Source organism: Eschrichtius robustus, chromosome 17, assembly GCF_028021215.1.
Source record: "Eschrichtius robustus isolate mEscRob2 chromosome 17, mEscRob2.pri, whole genome shotgun sequence".
NCBI lineage: Eukaryota > Metazoa > Chordata > Mammalia > Artiodactyla > Eschrichtiidae > Eschrichtius > Eschrichtius robustus.
The window spans coordinates 86,102,037-86,116,546 of record NC_090840.1 but is presented as its reverse complement, the minus strand read 5'-3'; the positions used below and the strand labels follow the sequence as shown (position 1 = coordinate 86,116,546).

Here is a 14,510-nt window from a genome sequence, read left to right as displayed (position 1 = left end):
GGGCTGGCAGCTGGACGATGGCTCCTCCCTTTGGGAAGTAGGTGACCTAGGGCTTGAGGCTATTGGGCAGGGCGTGCTGGGAAGGGAGGAGCCAGCTGAGGGTCTCTGGATCAGTCTGTGGACTACTGACCCTGTCCTGTCGGCTAGGACAGAATGATGATGAGGGTCTGGGGGACGGGCTGGCCCTGCAGGAGACCGGGAGGGTGGACCGAGGTGTGTGGGAAGAGGCCTGGAAGCCCAGTGCTGGGCGAGGATGGTGGCGTGGGCAGCGAGGAACTTTGTGGGTGGAAGCACAAGCAAGAGCTTGTGGGGACGCAGGGGAGCAGGACAGCGTGAAGGGAAACTTCACCGTCTGCCCCACCCCCGGGGGCCAGTGTGGACATGGCACGGGACCGCCAGTTCTTTTCACATGTCACATCGGATGTTAAAGGACGAGGCTCTTTTTCACTCACATGAAAGTGAACCCTGAATGTCCTCCCGCAGCCCTGGACCCTCTTCACTATCAGCCCCTGGGGGCGCTCTTAGTGTGCGCGCCTGGTGACCCTCTTGGCCCTGAGCGCTGGAAGTGGGGCTTCTGGCCACAGGGTTTGCGGCATTTCCAGTTAGAGGAACATTGCCGGGGGCATTCTGGAGAGGGCATTTCTCAACACTGGGAGATGGGGGATTGCCAATCTGATGGGTGGCAAAGAATTTGTCTTTTTTTAACCAATCATTTTTTCTTCTGTAAATTTCAGTCCTTTTATTCGTAGTTAAGTTTTTGTGTGTAAGGGTTTCATATTGAAGATACCCACTCTACCTCCCAGGTGGCAATAGAAGGATCCTAGGTAGCGGCGGTTGGAGCAGAAGTGGGGGGGGGGGGGGGCGGCCAGGTGAGGTCGCTGGGTCTGGCAGGGTGGCGGAGAGCTCGCGGCTGGGGAGGGAGGGGGCCCCTGCAGGGCCGGGCGCGGAGAACTCGGGCTGTCGGCGGGCTGGCGACTGGGACGGGGAGCGGGTGTGCGCCCGCCGGGACGGGCGCGGGACGCAGACTCGGAGCCTGCCAGCCCGCTCCGCTGCGGCTGCCGAGCCGACGCCGGGAGGCGCCCGGGCGCGCTGCCGCCTCTCCCCCGGGCCCCGCCCGCCCGTGGGGCATCCTGGGTGCGGGGCGGGGCGGGGGCGGCCCCTTTAAGAGGCGCGCGCGGCCGCAGGGACCGAGTGGCCGCCGGGGGCAGGAGGCCCGCTCTGCGCCGCAGCGCCCCGCCGTGTCCCGCGCCTGCCGCCGGCATGGCCGCCCTGCTGCCGCCCGGTCCGCCGCCCGACGAGCAGGACTTCATCCAGGCCTACGAGGAGGTGCGGGAGAAGTACAAAGGTACGGCGCCCCCGCCTCCCTGCGGGCTGCCTGCCGTCTGGCCGGCCCTGACAGGTCCTCCGGCCGGACAGTCCGGCCTCTGACACCTCGTCCGCGGTAGTCGTCCCGATCGGAGCCCAGCCCAGCCCCGCCCGCCGCCGCCAGCCTCGCTCGACCCGCGCGGCCGCCGGCGCCCGAGGAAGAGGCAGCGCGCTCGGCGGAGCCCCATAGTCATGTCCTTAATAGGGCATCGTGTGGCGCGGGTGGGTGGCGCGGGTGGGTGGGCTGGGCCGCCCCGCCCTGGCCAATGTCCTGTGTCCGGAGTCTGTGCACAGCAGACACGTGGGTCAAGGCAGAGCTGTCCCCTGCCTCTCAGCTAGGTGCTTCCCCCAGGGGTGCGGGTGCCATTGCCTGGCAGTGGGTCGCATAGTTTCTGCCTTTCCTCACCTCCCCCAGTGGGTGAGCACCTAGGCCGCCACCCGCCTTGGCAGGGACTCCTGTTACGCCCCTTTACCGTCCCCTGGGGAGCAGCTGTGGGCTGGGGAAGTCAGGGCAGCCCCCTCCTCCTCTTTAGAGGAGCCACTCTGTGGCTTTGGCAGACCCCCCTGGCCCTGCTCCACACCCCCTGGGGCCTCTGGACCTGCCCAGGCCTTACTGCTGTCAGCTGCCCACAGCCCAGCTGCCTGGGGCGCTGGGCTCTGAGCAGGCGTGGACACAGCCCTGGCTCCTGGCCCACAGAGGCTTAGAGAGGGTCGAGGTGGGGCCCTGGGCAGAGCTGACCCAGAAGCAGGTCCCAGCTCCACATGGCTGGTTAGGCTGGCTCTGCCCCCAAGGGCAGGTCAGGGAGAGAGGTCCTGCTGGGACCTTGCCTGGAGCCTGGGCAGCCGCTGTCCATCCACTGACCTCGCCCAGGCAAGCAGGGGAGGTTTCACGGGGCCCAGGGCTCGCCTCCGCCAGGCAGTCCTCCACTCACAGCTTTCCTGGGTCCCGGGCGGGTGGATGTGCTGTGTGCTTCTCCTTGTCAGCTTTTCCTTGTCAGCACTGTGGTCGCCGATCCATTGCCTCTGTGACCAATTCGCTGGGGCCCGGTAGAGACACTCGTGACAGTGGGCTCCTGAGCCTGACCGCCACACCTGCAGGGAGGGAGGGTATGTCTCTGGAGGGCTGGCCTGGCCTGGGAGGGTCCATCTGGACAGGTCCAGGGCAAGGAAGCAGCTGCCCACTGGGCCACAGCTCTCCTGGCAAACCCCAGCACAGAACTGTTTATGAACTGGCCACTGTAGTGAAAGTGGGGACACCTACACAGAATAACTAGTGCTTTGTTCCAGCATCTTCCTCGGTCAGATAACGTCGCAGGGCCGTGTGTGGTTCCAGGGGCTGTCAGGGCATCAAGCTGAAGCATCCCGGCCTGAGGAGCCATGTCTCTCTGCTCCTGGGAGGCCGGCCCACCTCTCAGGAGTGAGTCCTCACAGGACCCTGTGGGCTTCCAGGGCTGCTGTGAGGGCACACAGGGCTGCCGTGGCCTGTGACCCCTCTCGGGCTCGCCTGGTTCCTGCCTGCAGGTGCTGGGGCACGTGCCCAAAGTGGACCGGCCACCGCCACGGTGAAGCCCCCCTAGCGTGTGGCACTGGCCCGAGGGCGGCTGAGAGTGGCGAAGTGGGAGCGTAGGTGCCGGGGACTGCCGAGCGGGGCCGAGGGGAGGGGAGGCTTCTGGGGCACCCCGAGTCACCTCCCCTCCTGGCTTGAGGCAAGGGAATGGGGGGGCGGGGCTGTGCCTGTGGCTGGGCTGGGGCCAGTGCCAAGGCCCAGGGGTGGCCCAGAGGAGCAGAAGCGGTCAGGCTATGGGCCGCGGCCTGATCCTGTGAGCCCCTTGGGCCTACTGGAGGCCTGAGGCCCTGGCCCGTGCTGCCCCGGAGAGGAGGCCGCCCCTGGTGAGGGAGCAGGGCGAAGCCCCCGATCCCGCCGCCGTCGGGTGCCTGCTGGGGGCTGGGGGGGCGCAGCAGGCACTAGCAGGCTCTGCCCTCGGGGACCCCTGTCCGGCTCTGCACACCCACTCCTGGCCCGCCGCTGGGCCCACGAAGGGCTCTAGCTTCTGCCTCCTGACTTCTTCCCCGCACCGGCACTCGCCCCCAGCCCCACCTTCACCCTGCTCTCGCTCGTGAGATGCACTTGCCCGTCTGCCTCCAAAATCCAGCTTCTTCGCCCCTCACCTTTACGTCCCCCCACCCCACAGCAGTGGAGGTGTCACTCCCCAGCTCTCCCTCCGGAAATCCCCAGTCCTCCCCACCGGGCCCTGCTCCTTCCAGAACAATCTCCACTTCCTGTCTGCCTGAACCCCTTGCCCCTCCCTGTCCTCCCTACCTTCGCTACAGGACAAATTCCTGCGGGACTGAGGCCACCTGGGCCTGTGGCTGGAGAGCTCCCTGTGGGCTGGCGGGGGTCTCCAGAGCCTGGCCTGCGACAGTTATGGAGGCGGGGCCGCCCGGGGGAGCCTGGAGGGGCCTGTCATCCCGGTGCACGGGCAGGGCTGGGGGCGGGGGCGAGAATTCGGGTGCGGGGGAAGGGTGCGTGGGGAAGGAGCCCCCCAAGCTTCCGAGGCAGCTCTTTGCGCGCGGGGCCAAAGGCCTGTCCAGGCGGACAGGGCATGAAGTACAGGGCAGGGCGTGGGGAGCGCCGGCCCGGAGGGTCTGGGCAGCTTGTGTAGAGACTTCAAGGTTGTGTCATCAGGGCTGGGAGCAGAGTCAGTGTGGATGGGGGTGGGGAGGGGAGGGCTTGAGGGAGGGGCAGTGGGTGTGGAGAGGGGAGGGCAGAGGGGAGGAATGTTGGCGGGGGTGGGGGTTTGGGGGGGCAGGTGCTCCAGGCAGGGTTGGGGTAGGGAGCCTGCAGGAGGCACCCACCTGGAAGGCCTGCATTGGTCTAGAGAAGGTGGGGCTGGAGAGGCGGGCGGGGTTGGGGAGTGTCAGCGCATCTGCAGGGCACGAGCTTTCTTTATGGCTCAGCTGGAAGGGTTCCCCCACCTCCCTGTCAGGCCCTGGGCCTGCCTGGTGCCATTGCACCTGACATCCTCCTCACGTGTCCCACCGTCTCCCGTCCTGGACTCTGAGCTTGGTTATCTGTGTCCCTGGCACCAGCCCCAGGCCCTCAGCCAGCACTTGCAGGGTGCTTGCGTGGGTGAGTGGATGAGAGCGTTGGGTGTCATCTTTGGTGGCCAGAGCTCAACTGGTAGGATCGGAGGCTGGCAGTTATTTGGGGCTCTTTGAAGAGGGCTTTTGGTCTGTGTTTATGGTCAAAAGCAAAATGTGCTGGGACTTCCCTGATGGTCCAGTGGCTAGGACTCTGCACTCCCAGTGCAGGGGGCCCAGGTTCAATCCCTGGTCAGGGAACTAGATCCCACATGCTGCAGCTAAGAGTTCGCATGCCCCAACTAGAGACCCCGCATGCCTCAACTAAGACCCAGTGCAGGCAAATAAAGAAGTAAATATTTAAAAAAAAAAAAAGAAAGCAAAATGTGTTAAAAACAAACAAACAAGCACTGTGGAAGTATATGAAGAAAAAAGGTGAAAGTCACACCTTGGGCCCCTAGTCTCGCTGGCTGGGGTGACCATTGTGTGTGTGTGTATATGAGAGAGAGAGAGGGAGAGAGGGAAAGAGAGGGAGGGAGGGAAAGAATTCAGTGGGTTTTAGTGTATTAATAGACTTGTGAAATGGTCAGCACAATCCACTTCAGAGCATTTACATTCCCCAGACCCTGGCAAACACTGATCTACTTTAGGTCTCTATGGATTTGCCTATATTGGATATTTCATATAAATGGAATCATACAATTTTGTGTCTGGCTTCTTTCACGTAGCATAATGTTTTATCCATGTCACAGTGTGTACTGGTTCTTCATTCCTTTTTATGGAATAACATTCCATGGTATGGATAAACTACATTTTGTTTATCTCTGGATAGGTTGATGGCTATTTGTGTTGTTTCCACCTTTTGGCTATTATGAGTGTGCTGCTGTGCACACTTGTGTGCCAGTTTTTGTGTGGATGTATGTTTTCATCTCTCTTGGGTATATACCAAGGAGTGGAATTGCTGGAACATGTGATAATTCTATATTTAACTGTTTGAAGAACTCTCAGATTGCTTTCCACAGCAGCTACACCATTCTGTGATCCCATGAGCGGTGTATGAAGCTTCCAATCTCTTCACATCCTCACCAGCACTTATTATCTGCCTTTTTGATTATAGACATTTAGTCCTAGTGGGTGTGAAGTGGTCTCTCTTGATTTTGATTTGCATTTCCTGATGACTAATGATGTTGAGCACCTTTTCTTTTGCATATTGGTTATTTCTATATCTTCTTTCCAGAAATGTCTATCCAGAGGCTTTGTCCATTTTTAAATTGGGTTTTTAGCTTTTTATTATTGAGTTGTAAGTGTTCTTCATGTATTCTAGATATAAGTCCCTTATTAGATAGATGATTTGCAAAAATATTTTCTGATTCTATGGGTTTTCTTTTTATTTTTTTGATGGTGTCCTTTGGAACACAAAAGATTTTAATGGTGAGTCCAATTTACCTATTTTTTTCTTGGTTGCTTGTGCTTTTGGTGTCATATCTAAGCACTATTGCCTATTCCAGTCATGAAGATTTATGGCGATGTTCTCTTCCAAGAGTTTTATAGTTTTAGCTCTTACATTTAGGTCTTTGATCTATTTTGAATTAATTTTTGAGTATGGTGTGAGGTAGGGGTCCAACTTTATTCTTTTTTTTTTTTTTAACTGTGCCTTGAGGCTTGCTGGATCTTAGTTCCCCAACCAGGGATCGGACCCGGGACCCCCAGCAGTGAGAGTGCTTAGTCCTAACCACTGGACTGCCACATAATTACCCCAACTTTATTCTTTTGCACGAGGATACCCAGTTGTTCCTTCACCATTTGTTGAAAAGATTATTCTTTCCCCATTGAATGGTCTTGGCACCCTCATGCTTTTTAATGGGTACTAAGTGTTCCATTGCATGGAAGTACCTCCGCTTATTTATCTGGTTCCTTTACATGAACATGTGGGCTTATCATTAAAAATGATTGTATTTCTAAATTGTCCTCTGGCGTAGAGCCAGCAGATACAAGGCAGACTAGTTCCAATCCCTTGCCAATTGATTGATGAGAAAATTCTAATTTGTTTTAATTTGCATTCTTTGACTAAGTGATCATCATTTCATAGTTTTTCACTCTTTGTATTGAAAAGCATTGTTCATTTCTCTGTAATGTGTTTTGTTTTGACTTATAAGAGTTCTTTATTTATTATGACTATTAACTTCCTTGTGTGTTATCAGTGTTTCTAATTTTTCTTTCAGTTTGTTACTTTTTTTTTATAAATTTATTTATTTATTTATAGCTGCATTGGGTCTTCATTGCTGCATGCGGGCTTTCTCTAGTTGCGGTGAGTGGGGACTACTCTTCATTGTGGTGTGCAGGCTTCTCACTGCGGTGGCTTCTCTTGTTGCAGAGCGCAGGCTCTAGGCGCGCAGGCTTCAGTAGTTGCGGCACATGGGCTCAGTAGTTGTGGCGCACGGGCTGTAGAGCGCAGGCTCAGTAGTTGTGGCGCACGGGCTTAGTTGCTGCGCGGCATGTGGGATCTTCCCAGACCAGGGCTCGAACCCGTGTTCCCTGCATTGGCAGGCAGATTCTTAACCACTGCACCACCAGAGAAGCCCAACAAAGAGGATTTTAAATATCTTCTCTCCCACCTAACTCAGCTTCCCGAGGGCAGGGTTTGTGTCCTGTTGCACCTCGTTATGTGGTTTGAAAATGAGCAGGTGAATGGGAGGGAAAGTGGACCCCGAGCTGAACCCCTGCAGAAACCCAGACCCCAGACTGGGCTGCCATAGGGTGGGAGTGGAGGTGGGGGTGGGGAGCAGCGGGGGTGTGGGGGGTGGGGGTGGGGGTGTGGAGTGGCGCCTCTGCAGCAGGGGCGGTGGAAGAACAGGAGCTTAGCTTGGGGGCAAATAAACAGATGATCGTTGAGCTGGGCAACATGTGAAAACTCGAGTTGCTGGGGGGACCAGGCTGGGCACTGTGCTTGGGGCCCTCTCGGTGGAGGGGAAGAGCCTGGGGCAGAGGGGGAGCCTTCCCCAGGGGGTGGTCTGGGCAGCCCAGTGAAAGGGAAGGAGCGATGAACCAGGAGCCGGCTGCCCTTAGAGCGCCTGGCGTGGTCATAAGGGATATCGGGACCTTAGGGAGACCTGTTTGGGGGCGTGGTCAGATTGGGGGTGCCAAGGGGTGTGTAGGAATTGAGAAGGGAGGTGGAAACGGTGAGGGGTCCAGCAGTGTGTGAGAGGGAGGCCGCCATCCAGGACGGGGCAGTGACACGGAGGCCGAGCTGTCAGCAGAATGCAGCCTGGGCAGAACACTGGCTGGCGGGGGCCTGGGTGGCCCGAGTGCTGTGTGACCCCTCTCATTTGCCCAACCGCACATGCTGGGTGTGGGCGTGACAGCCCCTTGCCACTCAGGGCCCTGTGGTTCAGAAGGGATAGAGGCTTCTACAGGTGTGGGGCTGAGAAGGTGTGGGGGATGGGAAGGTGTGGGGGAGGGGGAGGCGTGGGGGAGGGGAGGCGTGGGGGAGGGGGAGGCGTGGGGAGGGAAAGGTGTGGGGGAGGGAAGGCGTGGGGGATGGGGAGGCGTGGGGGAGGAAAGGCGTGGGGGAGGGGAAGGCGTGGGGGAGGAAAGGCGTGGGGGAGGGGGAGGCGTGGGGGAGGGAAGGTGGCAATGGGAAGGTGTGGGGCTGGGAAGGTGTGGGCGATGGTGCCTCCTGGCCTCAGTTTCCCCAGTGAGACCTGAGGGGAGCCGGCAGCGGGGCGGGGGTTGGCGGCAGGATCTGGGCACCTTGGGAACAGATGCGATGAGGCTGGAGAGCGATGATGCAGGTGGGGAGCCAGGTGCCCCCGCCCGGCATGGGGCCAAGGGCAGTGGCCAGAAGCAGGCCCACACTGGACAGGGAGATGCAGGGCTGGGAGAGCTGGTGCTGTGGCTGCCTGCAGGGGCTGTGGGTGGTGAGGTCGGGGACCTAAGAGGGGCCATGGGCTGGGTCATCTGGTGGTGGCCCCAGGTGATGGTGGCTGGGTGGAGGGGGAGTCAGGAACCCCTTCTCAGGTGATGGGAGGCGGGTGCCCACTTGGAGGACTCAGGGCACGGCCTGCAGGGCTTCCTCCCCTCTCCCTTCCTCCCATCCTCCTATGGGGGAGCTCGGGTCATGGTTTAGCTGCGGAAGGGTCTTCCCAGCTGGGTGGTCAGCTCTTGGCAGGGACCTTTCCTTTCCTGCTGCCCTGGGGTCAGGAAGAGGATGGGGGGACATCTGCTACCCACGCTGGTTCCTGAGGTAGGGGCAGGTCCGGGGCCAGTGCTGCAGGAAAGGAAGGCCCTAGAAGGACGTCCGGTGTGGCCGCCCTGGAGTCTGGGAGATCTCAGGCAGGCTGGTGGGTCAGGTGGGCTGGGGGCTGCATGGGTGCCCGGGACAGTGGGGTTTGGGAGGCCCTCCATGGCAGGCATGGTTGGGGAGCTGGGGGTACAAGACTGGAGGATGCAGGTGTGAGGCCGTTGGCAGCAAGCCAGAAAGAGGTGTCTGCATCAGGTGTCTCTGGCTGGGTGGATGGCTTTTATGGTCTTTATTCAGGTCTTTTTTTGTCTTTCAAGTGAGTGTGTATTTTGAACTTTTGAAATGTACCTTTCTTCTCCTTTCTTATTAAATGAATGGCTACGTGGGAAGCTTATAGAACCGGCACAGGGTTAAGCCTCAAGGGGCACGACTGAGCTTCACTGTTGTTATTACCACAGGATCTCATGGATGTTTTCAGAATACAAATAGCCCCCACTTGCCACACTCTGGGTGGCTTAAAACAGCAGAAATGTATTCTCTCACAGTTTAGGAGCCAGAAGTCTAAAATCAAGGTGTCAGCAGGGCCGAGGCTTCAGGGCAGATTCCGCCCTGCCCCTCCCGGCTTCCCGTGGCTGTCAGGTTCCTTGGTTTGCGGCTGCATCACTGCAGAATAGGCCTCCATCTTCAACACGCCTCTCCCCTGCGTCTTCTCTTCTGTCTCTGGTGAGGACGCTTCTGACTGCATTTTAGGGCCTTCCTCACAGTCCAGGATGATTCTCAGCTCAAGATTCTTCACTAAGTTACAACTACAAAGACCCTGTTTCCAAAAGAGGTAACTTTCCCGGGTTCTAGGGATTTGGAGGTAGACATGTATTTTCAGAGCTACCATTCAGCCCACTGCAATCTGCCCTCTGGCCTCCTAAAATTCATGTCTGTCACATGCAACGTGCATTTGCCCCAGCCCAGCATCCCCAAAAGTCTTACAGCAGCAACCCTCAGTCCAAAATCTCATCAGCTCAAAAGCCCAGTCTCATCTAAATTCTCTAAACCAGGTATGGGTAAGGTTCTGGGTATGGTCCACCCTGGGGCAAAATTGCTCTCCATTTGTGGACCAGTGAAACTAGAATGCATGTTGTATACTTCCAAAATACAATGGTGGGACAGGCATAGAGCAGACATCCCCTTTCTCAAAGGGAGAAAGGGAAAAGAATAAAGGGGTAACAAAGAGAAAAGAATAAAGGAGTCCCAAGCAAGTTTGAAATCCAGCAGGGCAAGTTCAATAGGTTTGAAGGCCTGAGAATACTCCTCTGGGGCTTGATGCTTTGTTCTGTACACCTTCAGCTCTGCCGGCCTCTGTCTCTGTGCCCATGGCTCCACCCTCTGGGCCCAAGGCTCTGCCCTTGGAGTCATTTTTCCTTTTTCTTGCCGGGCAGCATATGTTTGAAGCTGAGTAGCTCTGTCACCCCATTTCCTGCCTGCAGTATCCCAGAATTCCAACAGCTTTCCTTCCTTTCATCCTGTCTCTATCCTCTTGCATCCAAGCTGGCAGTGTTTCTGCTGATACAACATTCTCATACACCTTGTGGGTCTCCCATGTATGACACAGGGATCCATGCCATCAGGTTAGAGGCTTCTCCACAGAGCTTTCCTGGATGACCCTCTCTATCCCCAGCTTGTGCTGCGAGGTTTGAATGCATCTGTGAGTCAGAGATCAAATCTCTTCAGAGGAAGATTGTCCAGTTGCATCCTTGTCTTTCTCTCCAGAGCACTCTCTCCTAACAGTGAGTCTCCCCACATTAGCATCTTCTGCAATCTGAACAGGCCGTGAGTTTCCCAATCACCAGTGCTGGTTCTTTTTTTGCTTAACAGTTCCTTCCACAGTTTACGTCTTTCCTCCTGCACTTTACCGTAAGGAACAGGTTAAAACCAGGTCACACCCTCCACACTTTGCTTTGAAATCTCCTCAGCTAAAGATCCAAGTTCATCACTTATAAGTTCTGCTTTCCACCCAACAGTGGAACACAGTTCAGCCACATTTTTTGCACTGTTTAATCAGGATCACCTTTCCTCCAGCTTCTGGCAATATGTGCCTCATTTCCTTCTAAGTCATCACCAGCAGCATCTTTAACATCCATATTTCTTCCAACAGCCTGTTCAAGGCAATCTAGGGTTTTTCTATCATGCTCCTCAAAATTCTCCAGCCTCTGTCCATTACCCAATTCCAAAACCAGTGCCATGCTTTTAAATATTTGTCACTCCTGGTAAAAATATCTTCATTAGTTTTCTGTGTCTGCCGTAACAAATGACCACAAACAGGTGGTCTAAAACAACAGAAGTTTATTCTCTCATACTTCTGGAGGCCAGAAGGCCAAAATCAAGGTGTTGGCATGGCCGTAGTTTCTGTGAAGGCTCTAGAGAAGACCCTTCCTGCCCCTTCCAGCTTTTGGTGGCTGTTGGTGTTCCTTGGTTTGTGGCTGCACCATTCCAGTCTCTGCCCCATCTTCACATGGCTTCTCCTCTGTTTATCTCTCTTCTGTCTCTTATAAGGACACTTGTCATTAGATTTAGGTCCCACCCAGATAATCCAGGGTGATCTCATCGTGACATCCTTAACTTAATCACATCTGCAAAGACCCTATTTCCCAATAAGGTCACAGTCACGGGTCCCAGGGATTTAGATGTGAACATATCTTCCAGGGGCCACCGTTCAGTGCTTTCCCCTCAAGCTGCCCTGCGGTGGTTGATTGGTGTTTTGTAAAACCTCCACATCTTTTTGTTTTATGCTTGTTGTTTTATTTTTTTTTATTTTTTAAAAAAATATTTATTTAGGATGTGCTGGGTCTTAGTTGTGGCAGGCGGGCTCCTTAGTTGTGGCAGGCGGGCTCCTTAGTTGTGGCTCACCGGCTCCTTAGTTGCAGCTTGCCAGCTCTTTGGTTGTAGCTCGAGGGCTGCTTAGTTGCCGCAGGAGGGCTCCTTAGTTGTGGCTCGCCGGCTCCATAGTTGCGGCTTGCCAGCTCCTTAGTTGTGGCGTGTGAACTCTTAGTTGCGGCATGTGAACTCTTAGTTGCGGCATGCATGTGGGATCTAGTTCCCTGACCAGGGATTGAACCTGGGCCCCCTGCATTGGGAGCATGGAGTCTTAACCACTGCACCACCAGGGAAGTCCCTATGCTTGTTTTAAAAAAATGTGCACAGTATTTTATAGTATAATTTAATTTATTTATAACTTTATAATCTAATATTATGAAGTATTTTAGGCACGTGTAACTTCTTTTTACTTAATGTTACAACAAATACATCTTTCTATGACATCAATTTATAATATAATATTCTTTTATATGGTAATCATATCCAATTTAATCTCTTCCCATGGAACATTAGGTTTAGTTTTGTTTCGTTTTGTGGGTTTTTTTGGTGTTGTAAACTGCTACATAGAAGAGCTTTGTGGCTGGATCATTGTGTGTCTATGGCTATTGTTAGAAATAGAATTTCTGGGTCAAGTGGTATGCAAAATTTAAGTTCTAGCTACACCAGGGTGCCATGTTTTCACCTATCAGATTGGTAAAAATCCAGAAACCCAGAATTTCTGGATTGCATTAGTGAACCGGTGGAAACCAGGCCAATGAAAATGTCTATCAGGCCTAAGAACGCAGTGTGTGTGTGTTAGAGCCAAGGATGGCAGCCAGCGCCCTGAGGGAGGGCGGATGCAGGGGTGCAGCGGGAGACCTCCCAGGTGTGGGGTCAGATGGTGCAGGCGAGGTGTCACTTTTTTTTTTATTTTTTTAATTAATTAATTTATTTATTTATTCATTTATTTATTTTTGGCTGCGTTGGGTCTTTGTTGCTGTGATCAGGCTTTCTCTAGTTGGGGCTACTCTTTGTTGCTGTGCAAGAGCTTCTCATTGCAGTGGCTTCTCTTGTTGCGGAGCACGGGCTCTAGGTATGCAGGCTTCAGTAGTTCTGGCACACGGGCATAGTTGCTCCGCAGCATGTGGGATCTTCCCGGATCAAGGCTCAAACCCGTGTCCCCTGCAATGGCAGGCGGATTCTTAACCACTGTGCCACCAGGGAAGTCCCGAGGTGTCACTTTTGGTGTTAAAAGGGGGAAAACCAAGGATCATGTTTGTATTTACGTGACTTTCCACATAAAGAAATTTCGGAGGGATAAAGAGGAAGCCAGTCCTGACAGTGATTTCCACACTGTGTGTGGGGTGGAGAGGGGACAATCTGGGGGGAGAATTTTCCCTGTATGGCCCATTTTTGCGTCTGGGGAATATTTTTAAGAAGTTCCTAAGGTGTTTGCTAGGTATTACAGCAGCGCCCGAAAGGGCTCGCTGCCTACACCTGCCCAGCACCCAGTGACAGGGTTTCAAACAGACAACAGAACCTCGCCGATCTGATATAAAATCATGTGAGTGTCTGAAGGAGGCAATTATTAAGAGTCGGGGCGGCGGGGCTTCCCTGGTGGCGCAGTGGTTAAGAATCCGCCTGCCAATGCAGGGAACACGGGTTCGAGCTCTGGTCCGCAAAGATCCCACATGCCACAGAGCAACTAAGCCCGCGTGCCACAACTACTGAACCCGTGCGCCTAGAGCCCGTGCTCCGCAACAAGAGAAGCCATCGCAATGAGAAGCCGGCGCACCGCAACCAAGAGCAGCCCCCGCTCGCCGCAACTAGAGAAAGCCCGTGCGCAGCAACAAAGACCCAACGCAGCCAAAAATAAATAAATTAATTAATTAATTAATTTTAAAAAAAAGAAAGAGTCGGCGCAGGGCTGGCAGGGCTGGCGGGGCCGGCGGGGCCGGCGGTGGGGTGCGGGGGTGGGTCAGAAGCGCAGTTCTAGCTCAGGGCAAGGTGGTCCTGCGAGGTCGGACCTCTGCATTGGGAATGTGAGTCTCCCCATGGGTCTGGTTCTTGCTTTGTGCTTGTGGGGCTTTCCGAACTTAAGTTCTGACTGATTTTTATTTATCTTGTTCCAGAGTAGTTTATATCCTGCACTGTGAATGAAGGTTTTTCCCACCCTCTTTTTCCAACTCGTTATTATTGACCTGTAAGAAATCTCTTGGGTCTTTAGCAGGGTGTTGAAAGTCGGCCACTCTAGTGAGCGCCGTTGTTGCTTCTGGTGGGTGGTCAGTGGCACTGGTTCAGGTGCTGAGGAGGTGCAGACTCAACGCTTGTCAGTGCTCTGCATCCGGAGCCTGGGTTCTTCCCCCTCACACGCCCTGGGCCAGCCTTGCCCGCGGCTGAGGCTGGAGGCTTGCCCTGGCCGCCGACAGGCGACAGGCGTGGCTTTGGGGGTGTCCCGGCCACCATGCTGAGCCTTTCAGCCCCGCTGCTCCTGCTCCCAGTACTTCCGATGGGGGAGGCCCCTGGGGCGGTGTCACGGTCAGATTTGGAGGGACGTCTGTTCTCATGTTAACGATATACAGCCAGCCCTCCCCATCCACGGTTCTGCAACTGGGGATTTAAGTAATAGATCAAAAGTACTACTGAGGTGGGACTTCCCTGGTGGTCCAGTGGTTAAGATTCCGTGCTCCCAATGTAGGGGGCCAGGGTTCGATCCCTGGTCAGGGAACTAGATCCCGCATGCTGCGACTAAGACCTGGTGCAGCCAAGTAAATAAATAAATAAATAAATAATTTTTTAAAAAAGAAGTACTATTGGGGGGGGGATTCCAGAAAGTTCGAAAAAGCAAAACTTGAATTTGCTGTGGGTGCTCAAAGACAGCTATTTACATTTACATTGTTTTTTTTTTTTTTAAATAAATTTATTTATTTATTTTTGGCTGCGTTGTGTCTTTGTTGCTGCGCGGGCTTTCTCTAGT

The 14,510-nt window shown here is 54.7% G+C and overlaps 1 protein-coding gene and 1 non-coding gene across 4 annotated transcripts in view; both read left to right on the top strand.

Annotated features, from left to right (window-relative positions):
* The window catches only part of LOC137751474 (plectin), a 59,638-nt gene that overhangs the window by 2,080 nt on the left and 43,048 nt on the right, over positions 1–14,510 (top strand). The window contains exon 1 of one of the 3 annotated variants that reach the window (XM_068526076.1): positions 1,193–1,345. The exons of the other annotated variants lie outside the window; for them this stretch is intronic. Within the exon in view, the coding sequence (XP_068382177.1) occupies positions 1,261–1,345 (85 nt within the window). The 5' untranslated portion in view covers positions 1,193–1,260. Of the gene's footprint in view, positions 1–1,192; positions 1,346–14,510 lie in introns of those variants that run through there. 3 annotated transcript variants of the gene reach the window in all.
* On the top strand, positions 4,635–4,707 carry TRNAG-CCC (transfer RNA glycine (anticodon CCC)). The gene has a single exon. It is a non-coding gene; the product is annotated as a tRNA-Gly (tRNA).